Genomic DNA, 20532 nt, shown 5'->3' with positions numbered 1-20532 from the left:
GTCTGTTTGCATTGTTTCTTTATGAACCAACCACTTGCCAAAAAAACCCATTTAGGTTAGCTGTGCTTTTGCTGCAGAAAAGTTACCAAATGAAAGCGTCATGCCAGGCTTTTCTTAGCAAGAGTAGCTTTAATACAAAAAGCTATATAGAGTCATCTACAAAGGGGTGATGTGCTAGAGCTTAACCCCTTCCTGCTCAAACCATCCCCCTGCAGAGCTGTAACACATTAAGTTCACAGTTTTCACAACGGTAAAGCCAGTTCAGAGGTGTGGTACATGTTTTGCAGAAGTTTTGTCTCAGCTAAGGCTTTATATTTACGGTGACAGGCATTTGACTTCTGCTTCACTTTTTCATAAGCTGTTACTATTCACTGTGTTACACTGGTGGTCAAACAAGCTGTCTAGTTGTGCAAAACCTGCAAGGCCACTATACATGTATGTACATACAATAATTTAGGAATGTGTCTTTCATTTGCTTATTCCCATTACACGTTCTGTTTCCAAGGAGCTAACTTTCTGCCTCTGAGGTCTTATCAGATGTTTGGCGGTGGATTAATATGGCATTCCAAATTCTGCAGAGAAGACCCCCTCTGTATGAAGAAGAATGGAGAACAATTAGGGACTACAGTAACGGGTTAGGGGAAAACATCCTCATCTCCCTTACTCTACAGTGAGCAACAAAAACTCTAGAATTCCCAGTAATTTGCCATTATGATGGCACACAAAAAGCTCTATACTCCTTTAAGGTTAGGGCCAGAACACCTTCTTCCATGTCATCCAGGGGTTAACGGAATGACAATGAAAGGATTTTAATCAAGGGGTAGGAAAAGTAAGTTCTTTATGCTTACTTGCCATGTGTTCACTTAGTCCTAAATGGTGGCGAAATAGCTCTCAACCTTGGTAAACACCAAAACTTATGTGGCATGAAGCACCCTAGGTTATATTATGGTATGTCAGTTAACACACAAACAACATTAACAGAAGATCACAGAGTAAATTAACACAGCTGTATGAAAATCCTAAAAGCTAAACCACATTTTTTTCATTTTTTTAAACAAATTAAACTCTTAATGACCTAAGAGGTAGTTCCTTACCGCAGTTGAAGGTACCGCAAATCATCTTTAGTGATATCATTGAGGACAGCGCTTAGTGTATAATCCTCTTCAGCAAACTGAAAGGCAAATTTGTTCCTAAGTTATTATTCCTTCTTTGAAACCAGACTGCTAGCAATAACTGCAATGATTTTTTTAAGGTGATTTTTTTTTCTTTTTTTACCCTCTTAATTGCATCCAAGTCTGCTCCTTGTTGTTTCAGCCAGTTCGTGAGCTCAGGGTCTGCATTCTCTTTAAAAGTTGATGCAGTCCACCGAGAGTCTTTAACAGGAAAAAAAAATAAATAAAGCATAGGTTAATATACCACAAAACTAGGACAAAAGTGCTGGTTTGAGAACTACTTAAAATAGAGGATCTTTTAAGATACCTTGAGCCAAATCAAATTACCCTTTAAACAAGCACGAGCCAATATACTTGCGTATGATTGTCAAAGTATGCAGTATCTACTCCTACCTTTGGGTTTAAGTTTTAATTGAAGCAAACATAATTCCTGAGTTTTTTGCTCCAAGGATTGTTGTAAGAGAGTCTGATACTCTTTTTCCTTCTGAATTAGGTTTTCCAAAAGCCTGTTAGCATACGAGAGGACAAACATAGCTATAGTGAGAATAATCAAATTTACTTGGAGGAAAAAAAAAAAAAAGTATAGTTTTTAACAACTACCACAGGTCAGAGATGCTTGATACTCTTCCTGATACTCTTAAAGAAGATAAAACATTTCATTTTGGTTGTCTGAGACTCAGCATAGTGGTGGCACTTTAAGGCTTTCATCTTTGCAGCAGAATTTAGTAAATATGTGTAAATTCTGTTCCTATTGCTTTGCGGTTGCCCTGGGCAGAGTATCTGCCTTTATAGTGGTGTTTTCCTAAAACTCGCAGGAACATCTCTGAGGACACTGCCACTGGGTCAGGTGGCATCCAGTGAACTAAGGAAATAGGAAAGAAACCAACACAGTTACACAGGCCTAATTACTTAATGGTAGAAATTCAAGAGGACGTTCTGGAATTTAAAAAGAAGATGTACGTAGAAACAAAAGTTGCACTGAAGGCTGTTGAGTTGTCATACCAGCCCTGCCAGTGTATTCTGAATCTACTTGGGCTCCTGGAAGGTCTGCTTTATCACAAGATAAGCAGTGTTCTTGTTATGTATGTACCTGTCACTGCAGAAAGCGTCTGTGAGCTTTTCAAAGACTGCCTGAAAATAAATCCATAGTCTTTATTTGGGGATTACCTGACCGACTCCTGTTTGAGTCTGCCCAACTCCAGGCTAAGCTGCTGCTGCGCCTCATGTGACACCACGGAGCTGAGGGTGCTGACTCCTGATGTGGCGGCAGGGTCCTCGGTCCCATTTTGTTCCGTGGGCTGGTAGCTCTCCTCCACTTCGTCACCATCTTTGTCCCCACCTTCCGTTTCTGATGCTGGCTCAAAGTGAGCTCGAAGCTCTGATAAAACAAAACAAGTTTGTTTTTATACAAGAATAGCTCCATGGGTTGGTACAGTTTCTTCTTTACTACTGGAATTGAGGAAGCTCCAGCTGAGGATGTGACCTTTTTTCATTTTTATTACAGTGGTGAGCAGGGGAGTAGCAAAGCCTTGTTATTGTTAGCTGGACCCCAGATTTTATGACCTCAATTCTAAGATAAGTACGAGTGGCACTGTAGTAGCTCAGCTGTAGCTTACCAGTAGAGGTGGCTGTGATAAATATGCTTGTGCTGAAGAACAAGGCAGTTAGTGAAATGCATTAACAAGAAATCCATGAAAGCTTGTTCGGCTTTTGTTCTCTTTATTAATCTATTTATTTTTAAAAAATTGTTTATCCCTATTGCCCTTTACCAAAGAGTTACAATGCTGTTGTCTTTCCCAGGAAGCATTTCTTACTCCATTTCTCTCAGAACTTGCTGCAGGCTCCTGCCCTTACCACCAAAGAAGAGCTGCCACTTTTCTTCTGACAACAAAGTCTTAAGAAATTCGGCTGATTTGGTCTAAAGCCATGGCAACTTCGGATTGAAAGGGCTCACCATCAGTAAGTGCACTCAGAATATTCTCATACTAGAAAGAGTGCTTAGCACTTCAGAGAGTTACGAAGCTACCTGCAGATCTCCAACTTAGATTTATTCCTGAATGTCTTAGATTTATTCTATTGTCTTTTAGCCTCTCCCCTCTTGGTGATGGTGGTGATTTTTCCTATTACCCATCTGTGGGCCAAAATCTCATATAAATGCACTGCTCTTTCCCCTTCTTTGCATCTGCTCTAGAGCTCAGTAGTCATTTTTCAGAACACATAACCAGACCAGACAAGCAGTGGATTTCCACTTGGATTTCATTAAAATGTTGTATAGCGTCATTTTCTTTCTTAATAGAAGTGGTTCCAGGTTGGACTGTATTGTCTTCACAGCACAGAAAGGCTGTTGAGGTCCCTGAAAGCGCCCAGAGGAGGCCAGCACAGCTGGCAGCAGGGCTGGAAGGCATGTGCTGTGAGGGGAGGCTGAGGACACTTGGGCTGCCCAGCCTGGAGGAGAGGAGGCCCAGAGGCGACCTCGCTGCTCTCCGCAGCCTCCTGAGGAGGGGAAGCGCAGGGGAAGGCGCCGGCCTCCGCTCCTGGGACCCGATGGCAGGGCACGGGCACGGCACAGAGCTGCGCCGGGGAGTTCAGGCTGGGCATCAGGAAACGTTTCTTTGCCGTGAGGGTGGTCACGCACCTCAACAGGCCTCCTGGGGAGGTGGGTGCTGCCCCGTGCCCGTCAGTGCTCAAGGGGCATTTGGGCAATGCCCTCTGTGATGTGCCCTAACTTTTGGTCAGCCCTGATGTGCTCAGGCAGTTTGACTTGATGGTCTTTGGTGGTCCCTTACAACTGAACTTTTCTGTTCTAAATTTAATTTGCTCTTTTGTTTCTTTGTTGCTTTTTTTTTTTCTTTGTTTAAACCAGACCACGCTGGTGGTGCAGTTACCCACTGGTAACCTTACTCGTTACGCACTTTTGTACTGCAGGTATGGCATTAATCTTTGATCAACGGTTCTTTCTGTACAACATTGAGCCTGTGCCTTGGATGTAGTTACACATGGGATGTTGTTAACAACATGCTGATAGATCACACTGAAACATTTAAAGTGCTCCATTTGCTGTAACTGATACATGATCAGGGTTTTTTTTAGGTTGTTTACAGCTGTTTTGATTTACCTGGAATAAGAATAGTGACTGCTGCTTGGACTGCACGGCGAATTATGTTGTCCATTGCAAACATCCAGTGGGGCCTTATTAAATGATTCCTTAATACTTTGTTCACCTGCAAATACACAAGTAAAAGCTGCAGGAAACAACAGTAGCTTACACCTTAGGAAAGAAAGTCTTGTTTTCAATATTAAGGTGAAGTTTTATAAAGAAACAACTGCATGAGTCACTAATGCCCTCCCACTTTTGAAAGTCTAAACAACAATTTGACAGTTTTAGCCCCTCTGTTGTACCAGGGGAGGTAGAACACGAGATAAACGCAGGGCCCAGAACAAACATTACAGCTTGCTGGTAGCCTACGGGCAGCCCTCAACCCCCTGCTTGGCTTCATGGCCTGGCTGGCAGCGCCCGTCTCCCTGAGCTCTGCGTCCAGCCCTGTGTGTCCCTCTGCTGTTCAGCAGGAACAGTCTAAGGGGCAAGAGGTGAGGAAGAGGAGAGAAGCTACAAACCCCCTGGGGAGAGGTCTGTCCTGGAAGAATTCCCCTCCCTCTGTGCCTGGCAAAGAACTCACCGCATCCTGAAACCCAAACAGCACCAGATGGATCTGATTGATGGAAGTGCTGTCAAAGTCCAAATCCATTTTCAACTTGGATATGGTCGAAGCCATCACTCTATGCTCAGGAGAGCGAATGAAGTCCCTTAAAATCCCAATAATTTGGTTGATGTGGGCTTTTGAAAGTTGCAGTTCTTCAGAGCTCTGGAGAAAAGATAAAAAATGTATATCAAGTAAATCTCACAGTCATTAAACATCTAATTAGTAGTAGTAATATTTAGGTTAAAATTTATAGCTTTGCAGATGTATATTTCATACCTATACACAGAAGTCACAGAACTTTCATTTCTGCCTAGCCTTTATTTTCTACATTTTTTCTATTTTTATTTACAGTAATTCCTATTTTCCAAAAATGAATTAGGTCTACTGCTACTGTGGCTGTCACTACGGTAAGAGCTTCAAGAAGGTATTTACACATTTGTCCAATGTACTGCAGAGGGCAGCTCCTCTCCATAAAAGTAGCAGAGCGAGTTGGTAAGACACACAAATTTTAATGGATGTTCTCAGCTTTTTGAAGCTGAATCTGGACTTCTAACTAATTATGCAGACATTCATTTTCTTTAGGCAAAACATTATATTTATACACACATCTCTGGTAAGTCAGAAAAAGGTCTAATCATGCAGTGATAGTACTCAAATGTTCATTCTATGTTTTGCTGTCCATAACCCCTATAGTTAAAGCCATTCAAGTACTTGTAAGAATAACAACCTGTGTAATTCAAAGGAAAAGGGAGAAAGAAGTATTACAGGAATCATGGAAAGGAGATGATTAAGGCAATGCTGCAGAACAGCTGGATACTGAGGTAGGACTTGCTGTTACTAAATAATCCTTCCTTATCCTGGAAAATATTTAAAACCTTGGTTACTTCTGACCAAGATGCCACATACAAACTTTAAAACTTTAAAACTCTGGGCTATTCTGCAACTTTGTCCTTAAAAAAACAAAACAAAACATGCACAACAACCAAAAAAAACCTAGCGCACCAATCTCAGCTGTCTAACAGCCACCAGATGCCCCAAAACAGGAGGCCAGTAACAGGCAAAACGTGATGTTTGCTGTCCATTCAGGCAACACCAAAAGGCCCACGCAGTTACAACCCTCAGAGATTAAAATATTCAGAAGGAACAATCCAAGCAGTTGAAGTTGACACACCATCAAACACGAGTGCCAGTATGAATGTGGACTACAGAAAGAACTATTAATTTAAAACTATTGGCACCTTCATTTATTTGTTTTCAGGAAAGAAATACTGACAACCTAGCCTGTCATTTTCCTTTTGAAGCAGGAAAAAAAGTTGAAATTACCTGTGCAATACAGTCCTGCAAATTTGAAGCAACTTTATCCTGTTCTTCCTTAAGGATTTTGTACAGAATTGCTCGGCGTTCGCTGTCCTTCCGTAGCAGAAACAGACCGGAATCCTTATCCTCAAGGGAAGGAGAGGCGCTCCTGTCCTCCAAGGCCAAGCCCTCGTCGGGCACGCTGCATCAGCAACAGGGCCACAAACAAGAGATACCTGAGAATTACCAACATGGCAGCACTGCCAGAAGGGAGGAGGGGTACTTGGTAGGTTACAAAGCGAGTCAAACTACAGAGGAGATGGTGCAGATCCTCAGCTGGTGAAAAACCTCACTGAAGACAGACTGCTCATCTCACCCTGCTGAGAAGCTGGTGCCAGCATCACCCAGCACTGGTTCAGTTTTGGGGAGGGAAACTGAAAATCCTGGACTGAGGATAACTATTCATTTTTCCTGGCCTCACACTCTAATGTTCTCATTTGAAAGTACTGTTTTGTGCTCTCTGATCAGCAGAACTAGCAAAAAAAAATGGAAAGGGGCAATTCCTTCACTCACTCCTGAATCCATATGCACTTGCTCAATAGGAAGACTAACATTTATAGGGGAAAAAAAAAAGTACATAAATACATGGAAACATTAAGAAGAAAAAATATTTTTTCGTTAGTTAAATATACGCAATATTTAAGTTAACTGGTAACTTGCCTCTGTAACTCACCTGCTTACTAAAGTCACTGTGAAAAAAAATACCTTCAGATAAAATATAACAGGAGCTAAATCCACACAATAGTCATGGGTGTCAAGTGAAAAGAAAATGTTTTACCTCAGTAAATGGGAGATGGGATGCTTTACGTGAATCTCTGAAATGGATCTCTTTGGCCTTTCAAAAAACATATCGTGCTGTACATCAGAGTCTGGCGAAACGGAGCCATGCTCGCTGCTGCTACTGCCAGCCTGCTCTCCGTGGATGGGCAGCGGGAGGGATGTGTTACGGTTGTAATCTACGAACAGACATTATAAATATGTAATGCAACCGGGCAGGAAAGGGCAATGTGCTTAAAGCAGCTGTGATCATCTGCAGTGATATCGAGGCCTCATTTTGCAGAATGGCTGAGGGAGAGGGACCCTTGTGGATAGAAAGCAGAAATACAACTCTAAATCATTACATGCATAAGCAATAAAAGGTATGAATTAACTAACTGCCGAACCCAAAGGCAGCATAGCACCTAGATGAAATATGAAGGTCATTTTGTTACCCTGTCTTGCAGACATACACCCACTCCCCCGTGGTGCTGTTCCCACAGAGGGTACAACTGAATATACAGCTGTTTCATGAGCCTGGCTCGATCCAGCCAGGTACCACCAGCTGCTCCATCACAGCTGGATCTCTAAGCAGAGAGCACTTTGATATCCGGCCCCCTCCCACCTCACCTCTGCCCAATGGTGCTAACGGACATACAATTGCTCCCTCTCTGTCACTCAAGGCATCAGCTTTGTTCACGTTTCCCCCTGCCCTCAGTAAGGAGTCTCTGTTTTGGGATTAGCCTGAAGGAAATCTCTTGTCCCACTCCAATTCATCTTGAAAGAAAGAAGGGAAAAAAAAAACAACAGATATTGAGAGCTTGTTATAAACCTGATTGCCAATTTGCAGCTGCATGATAAGAAAAGTAAAGAAGTTCTTTCAACTAGAGTACACGTGTGAAGCTAAAATATCGTGAAAGTTTTTGATGTTTGTCGCAACGACTTGTGTGGAGAAGCAAGGAGCCAGGGGAGGAGGAGAGCTAGAAGTTAAAAGTTGTTCAGAAAGCTCTGACACTCCATAGTAAATGATAGATGTTCAAATGGCTGAGGGTAAAGCTTCGCAGGAATGAAACAATGTATGTCGCCTTGTGGGACCTCGTTCAAGGCTTCTCGGCTGTATGGAAAATTGAAAGTTGTCATCCCAAGAGTAAGAGATTTGATGTGGGCTGCTTTTATCAGCAGAAAGAAAAAAAAAGAGAGGATGGAAAGCTGAGAGCAAAGATGTGGAAATTGCTAGTGAGGAAAATGGCAGAGGGGGAAGACAAAGTGACCTGCTGCACCGTGACCTGCTTTGTGCTCCCAAACTCCCCGTGGAGATGTTGGCAGCAGCCAGCACAACTTTCCCCCATTCAGTGCAGCAAACCACACGTTCAGCTGCAGCCATGTTGTGTTTCCCTTCCTTCACCCAAGAAATAGTTTTTGTAGCATTTGCCCACTCTGCTCGCATCCCCGGCCAATGCTGAGCTTGCTTCTTGCTGCAGCCCAGAGCTTGCACCCTGCAGCACCAGCTCCTCAGGCCACCCGGAGTCCCATAGCCTCACCAACGGGTGAGAGAAGAAAGGAGGAAGGCAGGAGGAAGGAAGGGGTGGAGAAGACAACCGCAGCTCCGCTGGTATTTGACAATGACCCTGTTGCTCCCAGGGCAGCTAACAGGGTAGGCAGCATCCTTCGTAATGCCACACAATTGCCCAAGAAATGTCCTCAGCCAAGGGCTGAAAAGACCATCGCAGAAGGCTGCCACCCTGCCAATAGCTCCCAGCAGAGCAGCATGAGCTCTCCCACTAATCAGTCTAACCTCAGGGACCGCAGTTCTCTTCACCCACTGCCCCTCAGGACAAGAGGAGATGCCCATTTCCTTGCTGAATCCAGCTCAGCTAGGTGTTATAAATTCTTTGCTAGTTTTTCCCCCTAAGAATTCCACTCCTTTTCTTTCAAAAGCTCCCTGCCAATGGGAAAAATGATCAAAGAGGGAAGTGATTCACTTTGCACTGGGAATGTGTGCACGTGTGTGTGCAGACAGCAAAAAGATCAATGGTTTTGCTTGTTTTTAAATGGACAGTTCCTTCAAACACTTAGGATTTATTTGGCAGGTCTGTATTAAGAATTGCTTATCATTAAGAAAGTGGCTCCCCACTGCGGGAGCGGGGGAAAACAAGCAAAGTGGATAAAACAAATCAACCCCCAGAACTGATACTTCATTGCCTACATGTCACATTTCCAAGTTACATATCAAGTTTGAAAATGCTGAGCCATGTAGACACCTGACAGACCCATTTTTGGGTGCCAAGGACCTACTCTATAAAACCCAGATCTCCGAAATGTACATAATTGTGAATCTAAAATGTAGAGCTGCTTTGGAAATTCTTTACTGAACGTCATTTTTCTAATTTCAATTTACTATAAATGGGGCATTTACTTTTGGTGGAAGGAAGAACGTGGTTGGGAGTTTTCAGCAAGAAAAAATGCAACATAAGCAAGACACCAAAATTAAACAATTCTCACAAAATATGTGTAATTACAAATCACAGGCACTTTCAACTGTTGAGTTCCTGCTGATTTCTTGGCACAAGAAAAATCTGTAGTAAAATGAAGTGCTTAATGGCTCCAATCTTTTATATAACCCTTAATAACGATGTTGACTTGCATTTGGCTGATAATTACCTGAAGGCTTGAATGCAATTCTGCTTTTCTTGCCCTTGTTTACTTGCTTCAGGAAGGAATCTCTGAGCAAATCAGATGCTGTAACACGCTTACAAGGATCAGGTTCAAAGCAGAGCAAAATAAAGGCCCTTGCTTCAGTGGACAGCGATTCTGGAATTTCAGGATGAATCTTAAACATCCCAACCTGCAAGTAAAACACAAATGCAAATTATTTTAACCAAACTGCAAGGAGAGCATGGGCCTAAGCTTTCTTAGTATGACCTGTCACAACCTCAATGACTGCAAATGGGAAAAGCAGAGTTCCAGGTACCCACACAGCAGTGAAGTGATGAGGTTCTGATCCAGTGTTACTTCATTGCAAACACGGCCTGAATGCCCGCTGTGTTACACAAATGTCAAACACATGTCAACGTATAGATGTATCCAACCATCTACCTCCAGACATTCTCAGGATTTGGACATTATGCATACCAAGTGCTTAAGATGCTGCTTCTCACGCTAGCCAAGTGTCCCTCCTGAGGCAGCACATGCTTCTCATCGCCCCACTGCAGTGTCATCTCTCTCAGTTGCTGACCTCCTCCAGCACATTTGTGCCCTGGAACAGGAATAACTTCCTCCTCTAGCGCTGACTGCCTCGCTGCCCAGGCCTGCACCTGTTCTGCTCCAGCTGCTGCCAAATTTCCTTGTACGAATGCTGAAAACGACCTTGCCAGACCTTGTCACCACGCCAGGCACTTGGGACAGATGTCTTCTGCAGGCATTCAGTGTTAGGTAATGAAAATCATGTGATGCCCAAAGGTTTATCGAGACACAATCCTCCAAACTTTCTTTAAGTAATGAAAAATGTACTTGTCCAAGTTGCTCCCTAGTGATTTCTCCAGCTCCTTTGCTGCCTTCTTCCTCTTTAATGCCAAGCCCGTGTAAATGTCTTGAGGTGAGAGCTGTGTAATGTGTGCACTGTATGGCAGGTGTCTGTCTTGTAGACTCAGCATCTTTACGTAAAGCAGGTGCTGGAGACCAAGCAGAAAGATAGTGGCCACAAGGGAGATAGTAGCCCAGCAGTTAAACAAGTGCCAGCAGCTTGCTAAAATGGTAAGTTGTTTAAATAATCTCATTATACAACTGCGTTAACATGCTGGGGCACTTACGCACTTACGATAGTGGTTCTGCTTCAATGCAAGCTGAAGCAAAAAAATGCTGAGCAGTGAAAGCAAGCTGCACTTGCTTTCAAGTGACAGTGCAGAATGTAAAATGCTAACAATGCATTAAGCCATTCCAAACCAGAATGCTAAGCACATTCAAAACTCATTATATTCTGAACAAAAACTGCAGGTAACTCTTTTAAATATAGGCAACTTGCTAACCTCTGCAATTAAATTGATGTATTTAATAAATAATTAAATTTATGTTGTGCCCTGTTGGACACATCCATAGTTGGATCTATGCATCTACCTTTCCTGATGAAGCATTTTTATCTGATTTGCAAAATCCCATCTGCATTTTGGACGGTGCTTTATAAATGGGGTATATAGTTTCACCATTTCAAAATGCCAGCCCAGCAAGACTTTTGCTTCGGGCACAGAGGGAAGAGAGCCAGCTGCTCGCTGGGCTGTGACGACTCCTCTTGACATGTCCTTCTATGTGGTCAGCTCCTCTTTGTGCACTCGGGAGGCAGGCTCACACAGCCAGCTTCAGCTGTGTCACAAGCTGATGGCACTGTGGTGCCAGGTGCCCTTAAGCACTAAACAAAAGCCAGGACAGTCCATTATACTGTTGGAACAGCTACGTCAAAAACTGTAACTATCCCTTTCTTTGCCTTTTAGCTTTGGTGAATGGGACAACTCGCAGGCCTAGTATGAAGCATGGTGAATTGCAGCCCCGCTTACTATCCATATTGATAAATTTTTGATTTTGCTACCATGGTTGCAGTAATAATTTACACTAATGTTCACATTGTGACTTTTAACTACATACCAAGGAAAAGCCATTTAACAATATCTGTAATTTAAAGTAGTTTGCTAGGTTATGGAGATAATATATTTCCCATTGTAAGAAATCCTGGAAAAATTAGACTGCCCTCTTCCACCAGAGCTTTCTACCACCTTGCAGAGATTGGGCCTTTGAAAGACAGGGCAAACAGATCCTCTGGGAGGAAGGCTTACAAAAAAAGACTTAAAGCAGCAGCAAGAACTTGGTTGTCATCATTGGAGACTCTGGTTGCCAAGAAGGAAATCATTAATCAAGAGTAGGAGATGACAGAAGTAAGAAGTTAGAGAATATTAGTTTTCATAAATCTTCACTCGTCTTTCAGGTTGTTGCTCTGAGTCATAACCTATTTCCAACACAAAAATAAATTATTGCCCCCTAGAGCAACACAACTTAGAGCAGAGAAGAATCCTTCAGACAGAATTAAGAATACAGGGCAGACTGTGACTTTGTGCAAAACAGTCCGTATAACAAAAGGTTACTAACAATTAATATTAAGTTAGTAGTTGAAAATTCATAAACTGGGCAGTAAAAAAAAATTTTTTTTAAATACTTACTTTAAACATTGCTGCTTGAGGCTCCCCTAGTTCATGAAATGGAGGTTTGCCTGTTGCCATTTCAATAATGGTACAACCTAGTGACCAGATATCAGCTGGTGCACCGTATCCTCGTGGTCCTTTATCAATGATTTCTGGAGCCATGTACTGCAATGTTCCTAGGCAGGACAAAAAGGATTGTTACGTTTTATATTAATTCTTATTGAAGAGAATAAACACACCACTAAGCAATCCAAAAATTGTCAAATGCAGCCTGTATAAAAAAACAACCACGTTTGATTTCCAATATCAATACTAAAACTAGACAGAAAGTTATATTTTAGCATTTTTTCTATAAGCTTTTCCCCCTTTCTAAAACAAGTCTTCAAACTGCTGAAAATATATTCATAATCCAAATGCTTCCTCAGAATCTAAAATTATATCAAACAATTTTTGCAGGCGCTAAATTGTAAAGATTCTGTACGTAAGCAGTGATGAAAAGCAGCAAAGTGACAGATACTCTTCATAAGAAAAACTATTCTCATGTTTACCCCTATAATGAGAATATTGGTGCAGGACAGCATCTAGTGATAGAGATGGAAGGCCTGAAGATGGGATCTTTAAGAGTAAGACAGCTACTGCTAGAGAGAAGAAAGCTAGAAGAAAAACAACCTCATTGAAAAAAAAATTACAATTCTATACTGGAAAGTAGAAGTAGAATACAAAGAATGCAAGCCCAAATGGGTGGGTAGAAGTAGGGAAATGTTATTTTCCTGCTAAACTAGGGACACACACAGTTAAAATTATCATTGTTTTGTAAGCACGGTTTGTTCTCAGAAAGCTGTATTGTGGTGCTTTCTTAGCGGCAGGGGCAAATGTCTTCAGGAAAAACTTGTGTGAAATTCTTGGCCACTGTCATCATATCATGATCTCACAGCATCAGCACCAGTAGGAAACAGCACCTCCCGATTCAGGTGGGCCCCTGAGAAATATGCCCACACAAGCAGTAGAAGACTTGCTTTGGGAAACTAAGAGGTTCTCAACTTTGTGAAGTGCCTCTGGAAAGACAGCCACAAGACACAATGAAAGAACTGAAAAGAAACTGAAAGAATTGAAAGCCTGAAAGAACGGGACAAGCAGAAGGGTTAAGCATGCTTGCTTTTTACAAATTTTTGAAAAAAATAAAATAAAATTTTGCCAGTCCTTCACCATAAACAGACTAAGATGTATTTTCATTCATTGCAATATACAAATTACATGATAGGTATTTTTAGGATGATAACTATTAGTAATATTTTCTTTGATAGTTACTACTTTTCATACTGGCAGTTCACAGGTCTCTGTTTCAATGTAGGTGTAATTTGTTTTTCCTATCAGAGAATTTGTTCTTTAATATTACTGGTGAAGCAAGATTTAGTCAATAAGGACTTAATGGTAGCCTAAAAAAAAAAAAAAAATCTGCAGGAAATACCTGTAATGACGATTACAAGGCGAAACTACATAATGCAAATGAGGTAAACTCTCAACCAAAAAAACCCCTATGAACCATGTGTCCAAGCACTTACTCAACTTAATGTCTTTTTGAAACATACAATAACATATACATACAAGTAGATGAATATACTTTTTTCCAAAGAAAAAGGTCTCATAAAAATAAGGGAGTTGGGACAGTACCACCAAAGGAAAAATATCTGGAAAAAAATATTGGTATTGCAAACTAGTGACAGGGAATTTCAAAAAGTTAGTTTATAAAACTGTTTTTGTACATGTAAGATGATACAGATAAAACTTTTTTTTCATTGTTTTTTAAATCTGACTTTTTACACAAGGAGAATCCTGGTTGTAATCAAGGTAAATCAATTACATGATAACTACAAAAATAAAGGAACCCATCATAAATTGCAGTTCAAGGAAGTCTTTTTGATGTGCTTGGGATTTTTGACATCCAGAGTTAGAGAGAGAGAGAAAGAGAGAGAGAGAGAGAAAAGAAAAATCTATTGAAACTTCTACGGTTATACATGTTGGCAAAATAGGGCCCTGCAGTTGGCTGTTAATGGAGGAATCTGAATGTCTCCAAAGTTTGCTTGTAGACAATCTGACTGTAATACTAGTTATAATACTGATAAACAAAAAACAGTAAATAAATGAAACCAAGATGGTCAGTCTGGAATCACTGATGCTCAATCACATATTAAACCAGCTAACAAGAGAACTTTACAAGAAGTCAGTCCACACTACCAAAGGAAACCTATAAATACCCTCATTGTTTCAAACACTACAGTATTTTTTCCACATTAATTCCTGCTGGATCTTTTATAACATCTTTAAATTAAATCATTTTTCTACTTAAGAAAGCAATGAAATTACACTGTGGTAAAGCTGTGAACAATTAAGTAAAGGACGTCTGGTGAAGATATAAGGGATTGCATATTAGCATGCTCATTAAACATGATTGCTGTAGAACAACAGTTCTAGCCACAGCTTTGCCTTCAGGTTGAATGTCTTGAATGGAGGAATATAATGTTTAAACCACTAGCAGTCTGACCCTTGAATCATCTGGATTGTATTGCAAAATGCCTAAATCTGCAAAGTTTATGTACTGAGTTAAGAAACTTAAAAAAAAAAATCTCAAGAGAGCTTTTAAACCCTACCTGGCCATAGCCCCCTGCCTCCTCATTTTAAATCCAAACTGAGAACTTAAGTAAAACATTTATTCTTATGGTAAATTACCCCTCTAAGGCACAAACAGGACAGCAAACATACAAGAGAACAAAGAGCCCAAGGAAAGGTTTACCTCATTTTATTACAGTATGGTAACTTTCCATCAGATACCATGTCTCCATGTATCACCTCTAATAGCAATCAGTTGCTGAAAACCCACTAAAGAGTACATAAAACACAGGCAAGGACTTAGTGATTTTCCTCTAGTGTCTGCCACAGCCATAATAGCAATCAGCCATAACAGTGACTTCCTGTGCCAAAATTAACTTTTGGATCATCGTTTTTAATAACCACAAAAGGATCTTCTGCCGTGACTTCATCTTTTGCCTTACTGAACCCCTTTATATACTTAAAGTTCCCACAATATCCTGTAGAAATGAGAAGCACTGTACTGCTATACACCACACCACTTGTTAGTGGACTTCTTTCCCATGGAGTATAACTTCATGGAACCAGTCTAAAAATAATGGCAAAGACAGATGTTGCAGGCAAAAACTGAAAATATTCTTTTCTGGATATCTGTATGTATTTGAGAATTATTCATCCCATTGCATAAGGAAGATGATTCCTTAAAAATATATTTGTTAAATAATTAGTTTGGAAAATATGATGGAACTCCTTAAAGAAATGCTTCAGAAGCCAGCACTTAACCAGCGTTGTTCAGAGATTGTCATTTCTCTTTTGCAACACCTATGACCTGAAGAGATTGTTTCTCACAGCTCTTCATTGTAAACAAAACATTCAAATGCTGCATTTGTGATTCCAAGCTGTACAAATAATATGCGTTTCTTCTCTGTAAAGGACTCCTAATACACCTTGATTCTAATTAGAATCATTGAAGCATTGCAGAAAACAGATTCATTTCAAATATCTTCTCCTGATGAGACGATCTTAACAGGCAGATGACATGTGCCTTGTTAAGATTAGGATGTAATTTTAGGCCAAATTTCCGATTCACAAGCTTTCCTAATAACTTACTTTTCTAAACAGTTTTTTACTTATCTTTTCAGAACATTCATAATTTTATGGTCATGGCTTCCTTTGTAAGAAAGCTGGAGGAACTGCAGAATCACCACCGGATAGACAAAAGGAAGCCTTGGTTGTCGTCTTCTGTCTTCCACAGGACTCAAGTCTGTGTCAATGGATCATTTTTCATACTTAAACTGCAGGCCAATACCAGACTTGTGATTTGTGGTACTAGTTTACGCATATGGCCACATAACAAGTGAAAACATCATGTTACTTACATTTTCCACTAATAAAAGAATTTACTATGTGACCATTTTGTCCTTTTTTCAGTCTGGAGTTTCAGCTGTTACTCAGCAAGTTTTTTTTTCCCGGAATGTTGCAAGCTCTTATTATTTTGTTGTGTAAGGAAACTTTTCTCTAATATGTCTGCCTACTATTTTCATCTAAACGGCTTTTTCCTGGTGATAACACCATGTTAGCCAGTTGGCTGGGTTTTAAATTTAATATCTCAAAACTGAAAGTATTTGGAAGCTTGTGTTTGGTTTGCTACACATTTAGACACGCTTTAAAAAAAAAAAGTGTGCATGCATGAGTTACTGCTATGAGGATTATTAAATGAAAAAGTTGCTTTAACTCCAGTATTTACTGATGTAACTGCAACAGATCAACTGCTACTGCATGAAAAACACTTAGAATAAGCACTATTACCACATCACATTCAAGTAATTTATTAAAATTAATAAATAAAAGGAACTAAGTAACATTAATAAAGAAGAAAGAAAGACTGTGTTTGTGGTGGTCACCCTTCCACTCACTTTTCCCTGAAAATAAAGAGACCTAATCCTATTTTCACCACGAATCCAAAGAGTGTCTTGGCTCTAACTCCAAAGCTATCCTGGATCCAGACCTAGATCCTAAGGAAGGATCTCTACTAAAAACACCCTTACAAACTCTGTTCAACCAGTCTTACCTGTAAATGTTTCAGTGCATGGATTGATTCCTGCCAGTCGTTTGGAAGTACCAAAATCAGAGATCTTTACCACGCCACTATAGGTGTTCACCAGAACATTGTCCCCCTGTGGTTTGGATGAGAGAGAGAGAAGAGGGCGTGGGTGGACGGGTTGGGTGAGACACCTGAGTACAGATTCCAAATCGAAATCTAAATACTCCTACAGGTTTGTGGTTATCTTTGTAATATACCTTTCTGCAAAGGAATTTTCCAGGAGCACCAGGGAGAAGGGGTTGTTTTATTCTTTTCTTTTAAGCTTCCATGAAATCCTATCAGCAATTCTACTTCAGCTTAGAGTAAAACTAACTGAAATAAATAAAATGAAGAGCAAACGACAGAAGAAAATTTACCTTTATATCTCTGTGTACAATCTGGTTCTCATGGAGATACTTAAGGCCTTCCAGAATCTGCTTGGTGTAAAATTTAATTGTGGGTTCTTTCATTGGGCCCCACTTAGATCTCAGGAGAGCCGAGAGGCTGCCTACATGATTTAAGAAGAAAGCATAGTAAGATAGCAAAACCCCAAGATTAATATTAAACATTTTAGGCCAGATTAAGCTTAATTTAAGCACTAACTTCTGAAAATATTTAAGACAGGAAAGAATGTTCCTCAAAACAACCAACTAATGGACATTCAGAGAAAGAGACAGGTCATCTACAATTCCTGTACCTGTAACGTATCTAATATTTTCTTAAATAACTTTAAATAAGTTTAATTGTGAAGCAAAATAAACAGTCTTTCTACTTCTGTCCATATTAAACTAAGTGCAGTGGTCTACTTCGTGCCAGAAAAACTCAGATAAAGGGATTTTTAAGTCTTCACCAACAGCTCTCTAAACTTAAGTTTGCTGAAAGAATCTTGCATAATCTGAACATCTGGTTTCTTTTTAAGACTGGTTGCAGAGTTCAAAATAACAGAATTAGTTCAATAATATCCTGACATTAGCAACTAATCACAGCACACTCCACTGTGCATATATTAATAGGGCAGGGGAAAAAGGTAGATAAACAGCAGCAGCTGATATTTTTAACAAGTGTAGAAAAACAAGTCTACGTGTTGATTTAAGCTCGTCGTATCAGCATGTCATACATGTCAAAGTGTCTCAGCTAAACAGAAAAAAAAAATCAAAGCTTTTAGGTGAGAAGGCCACAAGATTTCAAAAAAAACAAAGAACTTCCCATCCTGAATGCCCCAGATAAATTTATTTACACTTCGAACATTTGTGTCTGGATCTTCCATAGAAAGCCTGATTTTTTTTTCCCTGTTTTTCTTATTTATGTTTTAATTTTGCAAATTACATTCTTACAAGAATTTAAACACTCATCCTGACATATACTTGACATTGAACAGCAAATAGCAAAAGGGAGATGGGAGAATAACCTCGGGAGGATGTAGAGGGACTTCACATCTAAAAATGTAGAAAAGGCTTGTGGAACAAAACTGGAATTTATGAGCAATGGAAGCATACCACTTATCTCTAATTTGTCTAAGAAAAAGCAGTGTTTGGATGCAGCAAGTAGAAAATAATATTCAGTTTGCTCAATCAGAATTACTGCTCAACAGAAAGCTATCTTAAAAGTTCAATTTATCATTTAGGTGTCCTGGCTAAAAGGAATGTACAGCTTAAATGTCACTATTTTATCATAAGCGTATTGGACACCAAACATGAAATGACTTTCTTTTAATGACCCTTCTCTAGATTTTTAATATTACAGGAGGGGGAGAGCGTACTTGGATTTGTATGCTTCAAATCTCTTCTTTACATTCAAAGAACGCCACTGGTAGTTAACATCTCAATAGAAAAGCCAAACACAGTGCACAAACACATTAAGTGCACATTTTGGCTTCCACTAAGTTTAGCATCCCAACTGTTTTTGGTTTCTTTGAGAGACTAAGCTCAGAATGATACAGACCTCCTGGCACCTGCTCCATAAAAATCTTAATGTAACTATCTTCTGAAACAGATCCAAGATACTGGACAATGTTCCGATGCTTTAAATATTTATGCAGCGCTATCTCTTCATGAAGAGGTTGAGAATATCTATTGAAAACAAACAAACAAAAAAATAACACACACATATAAAACAAGGAGTAACTCATGATGTGAGAAATGGTTCTAGGCTACGCTTAAATGCTCTTTTGCAAACAATGGATTTTAGGGGTATTGATGCAATTCTCAGTAAACGTCCATGACATTCAAAATGCAGTGTGACTCTCTGCCTGCTCAGGAGTACAGAGGTGGATCTCATATGAACCTAGGAGGAGAAACATGCCCTCAAAGAATGTATTTACACATGCCTCTCTTCTGCATCATTCTGTGGTACCATCTCTGCCTTGGAAAGTCCTTTTATCATTCTCCTCCTCCCTGAAAACAGTACAAATGAGATACAACTGCAACTTTAAAAATGAATTATTATTTTTTCTAGGATTTATGATAAATATAATCTTATCAAACTATCATTTTTATACATACATTATATATACGTATATACAAATATATATACACACATTTATAAACTCTTTTCTGAACAACTGAAAGTCGTCATTCTCACAAGGGTACTGTTGAATACTAGAAGGAAATAAAAATTGCACGTTAGTTTTCTGGGATATTATAAACTAACCACGTAGAAATACTTGTTATGAAGAACAAAGTTTTCAGCAAACAACTACAATTTTGTTAGCAATGTGTATATGTAACAATTCGCTTGCTCTTACCTGCTGTCTCTCTCAGGTATTTCTTTGATGGCTATTCGGACTTGATTGCTAAGGTCTCTTCCAGCATAGACTATTCCATAAGTACCTTTTCCTAGAACTACCCTGTCACCATTCTCATCATAATCATATTCATACTGCAAGCAGAAAAGATAAACAAAGCAGTACACAAATTTTAATCAATAATGTAAGATTACGGAGAGCTTTAACAGTTATGTACTACTCTGAGTACAGTGCAGTACAGTTGTAGTAAGTAGGTTACCCACCAGCCTGCTGCATTATACAACTTCCAAAATTTCCACATTACTTCCTTTATAAAACAATCTTCCCTAACCAAATTCCAAGTGCATTCACCCAAACAAGGAACACAGCTGTAAACAAAATTCAATAAAACAATGCCGTCAAAAGACAGTTCAGATGTCATATCTGAGAACTGCTGACAGAGCCCTCAGAATATGTAAATGTATGGAACATATGTATGAAATCTACGGTTAAAAAATAAAATTGACATTCTCATTATGCCAATTTCGATGGACACTGTTCTAAGACCCTATATACTCATTTGAGCTTAGCTACAGCAAAATTCATTTCTGATACTCTCCTAATTATGATCTTTTCTCCAAAAGGAAAAAAGACCAAAAAAAAAAAAAAAGGCCCACCTCCTGAAAGGGTAATTAAATACTACGGTTTCCACAGACCTTTTCTATCTTCCCAAGTCCAGAAGGATGACCCATATAGGAAAACTGCATATTATTTTCTGTGGCTGTATGTGAGTTCCCTATCAAAAAATCTTTTTAAATGGCCTATTGATATTTCTACCCATAACTACTTTTTCTGCTTCCTGCAATAATACTATCTCATACAGAAGGTAACCTTGAGATCTAATACCTTGAAGTGAAGGAAACACTTTTTTTTACTGTGTGAGTGACAAAGAGGCTGTGGGGTCTCCCTC

The 20532-nt window shown here is 39.8% G+C and overlaps 1 protein-coding gene across 1 annotated transcript in view; it reads right to left on the bottom strand.

The window, feature by feature from the left end:
- Positions 1-151: 151 nt before the first annotated feature.
- MAP3K15 (mitogen-activated protein kinase kinase kinase 15) overlaps positions 152-20532 on the bottom strand; it is an 86020-nt gene continuing 65639 nt past the window's right edge. Inside the window, exons 15-29 of the mRNA XM_035542114.1 lie at positions 19584-19717; positions 18782-18909; positions 17218-17348; positions 16829-16934; positions 12190-12347; positions 9647-9830; positions 7008-7185; positions 6197-6371; positions 4850-5035; positions 4288-4393; positions 2340-2550; positions 1566-1678; positions 1276-1373; positions 1095-1171; positions 152-590 (exon numbers count right to left, since the gene is read on the bottom strand). Of these exons, the coding sequence (XP_035398007.1) occupies positions 509-590; positions 1095-1171; positions 1276-1373; positions 1566-1678; positions 2340-2550; positions 4288-4393; positions 4850-5035; positions 6197-6371; positions 7008-7185; positions 9647-9830; positions 12190-12347; positions 16829-16934; positions 17218-17348; positions 18782-18909; positions 19584-19717 (2067 nt within the window). The 3' untranslated portion in view covers positions 152-508. The remainder of the gene's footprint in view (positions 591-1094; positions 1172-1275; positions 1374-1565; positions 1679-2339; positions 2551-4287; positions 4394-4849; positions 5036-6196; positions 6372-7007; positions 7186-9646; positions 9831-12189; positions 12348-16828; positions 16935-17217; positions 17349-18781; positions 18910-19583; positions 19718-20532) is intronic.

Source organism: Cygnus atratus, chromosome 1, assembly GCF_013377495.2.
Source record: "Cygnus atratus isolate AKBS03 ecotype Queensland, Australia chromosome 1, CAtr_DNAZoo_HiC_assembly, whole genome shotgun sequence".
Lineage (NCBI taxonomy): Eukaryota > Metazoa > Chordata > Aves > Anseriformes > Anatidae > Cygnus > Cygnus atratus.
Note: the sequence above shows the minus strand (reverse complement) of the source record. Positions and strands in the feature narration are given on the sequence as shown.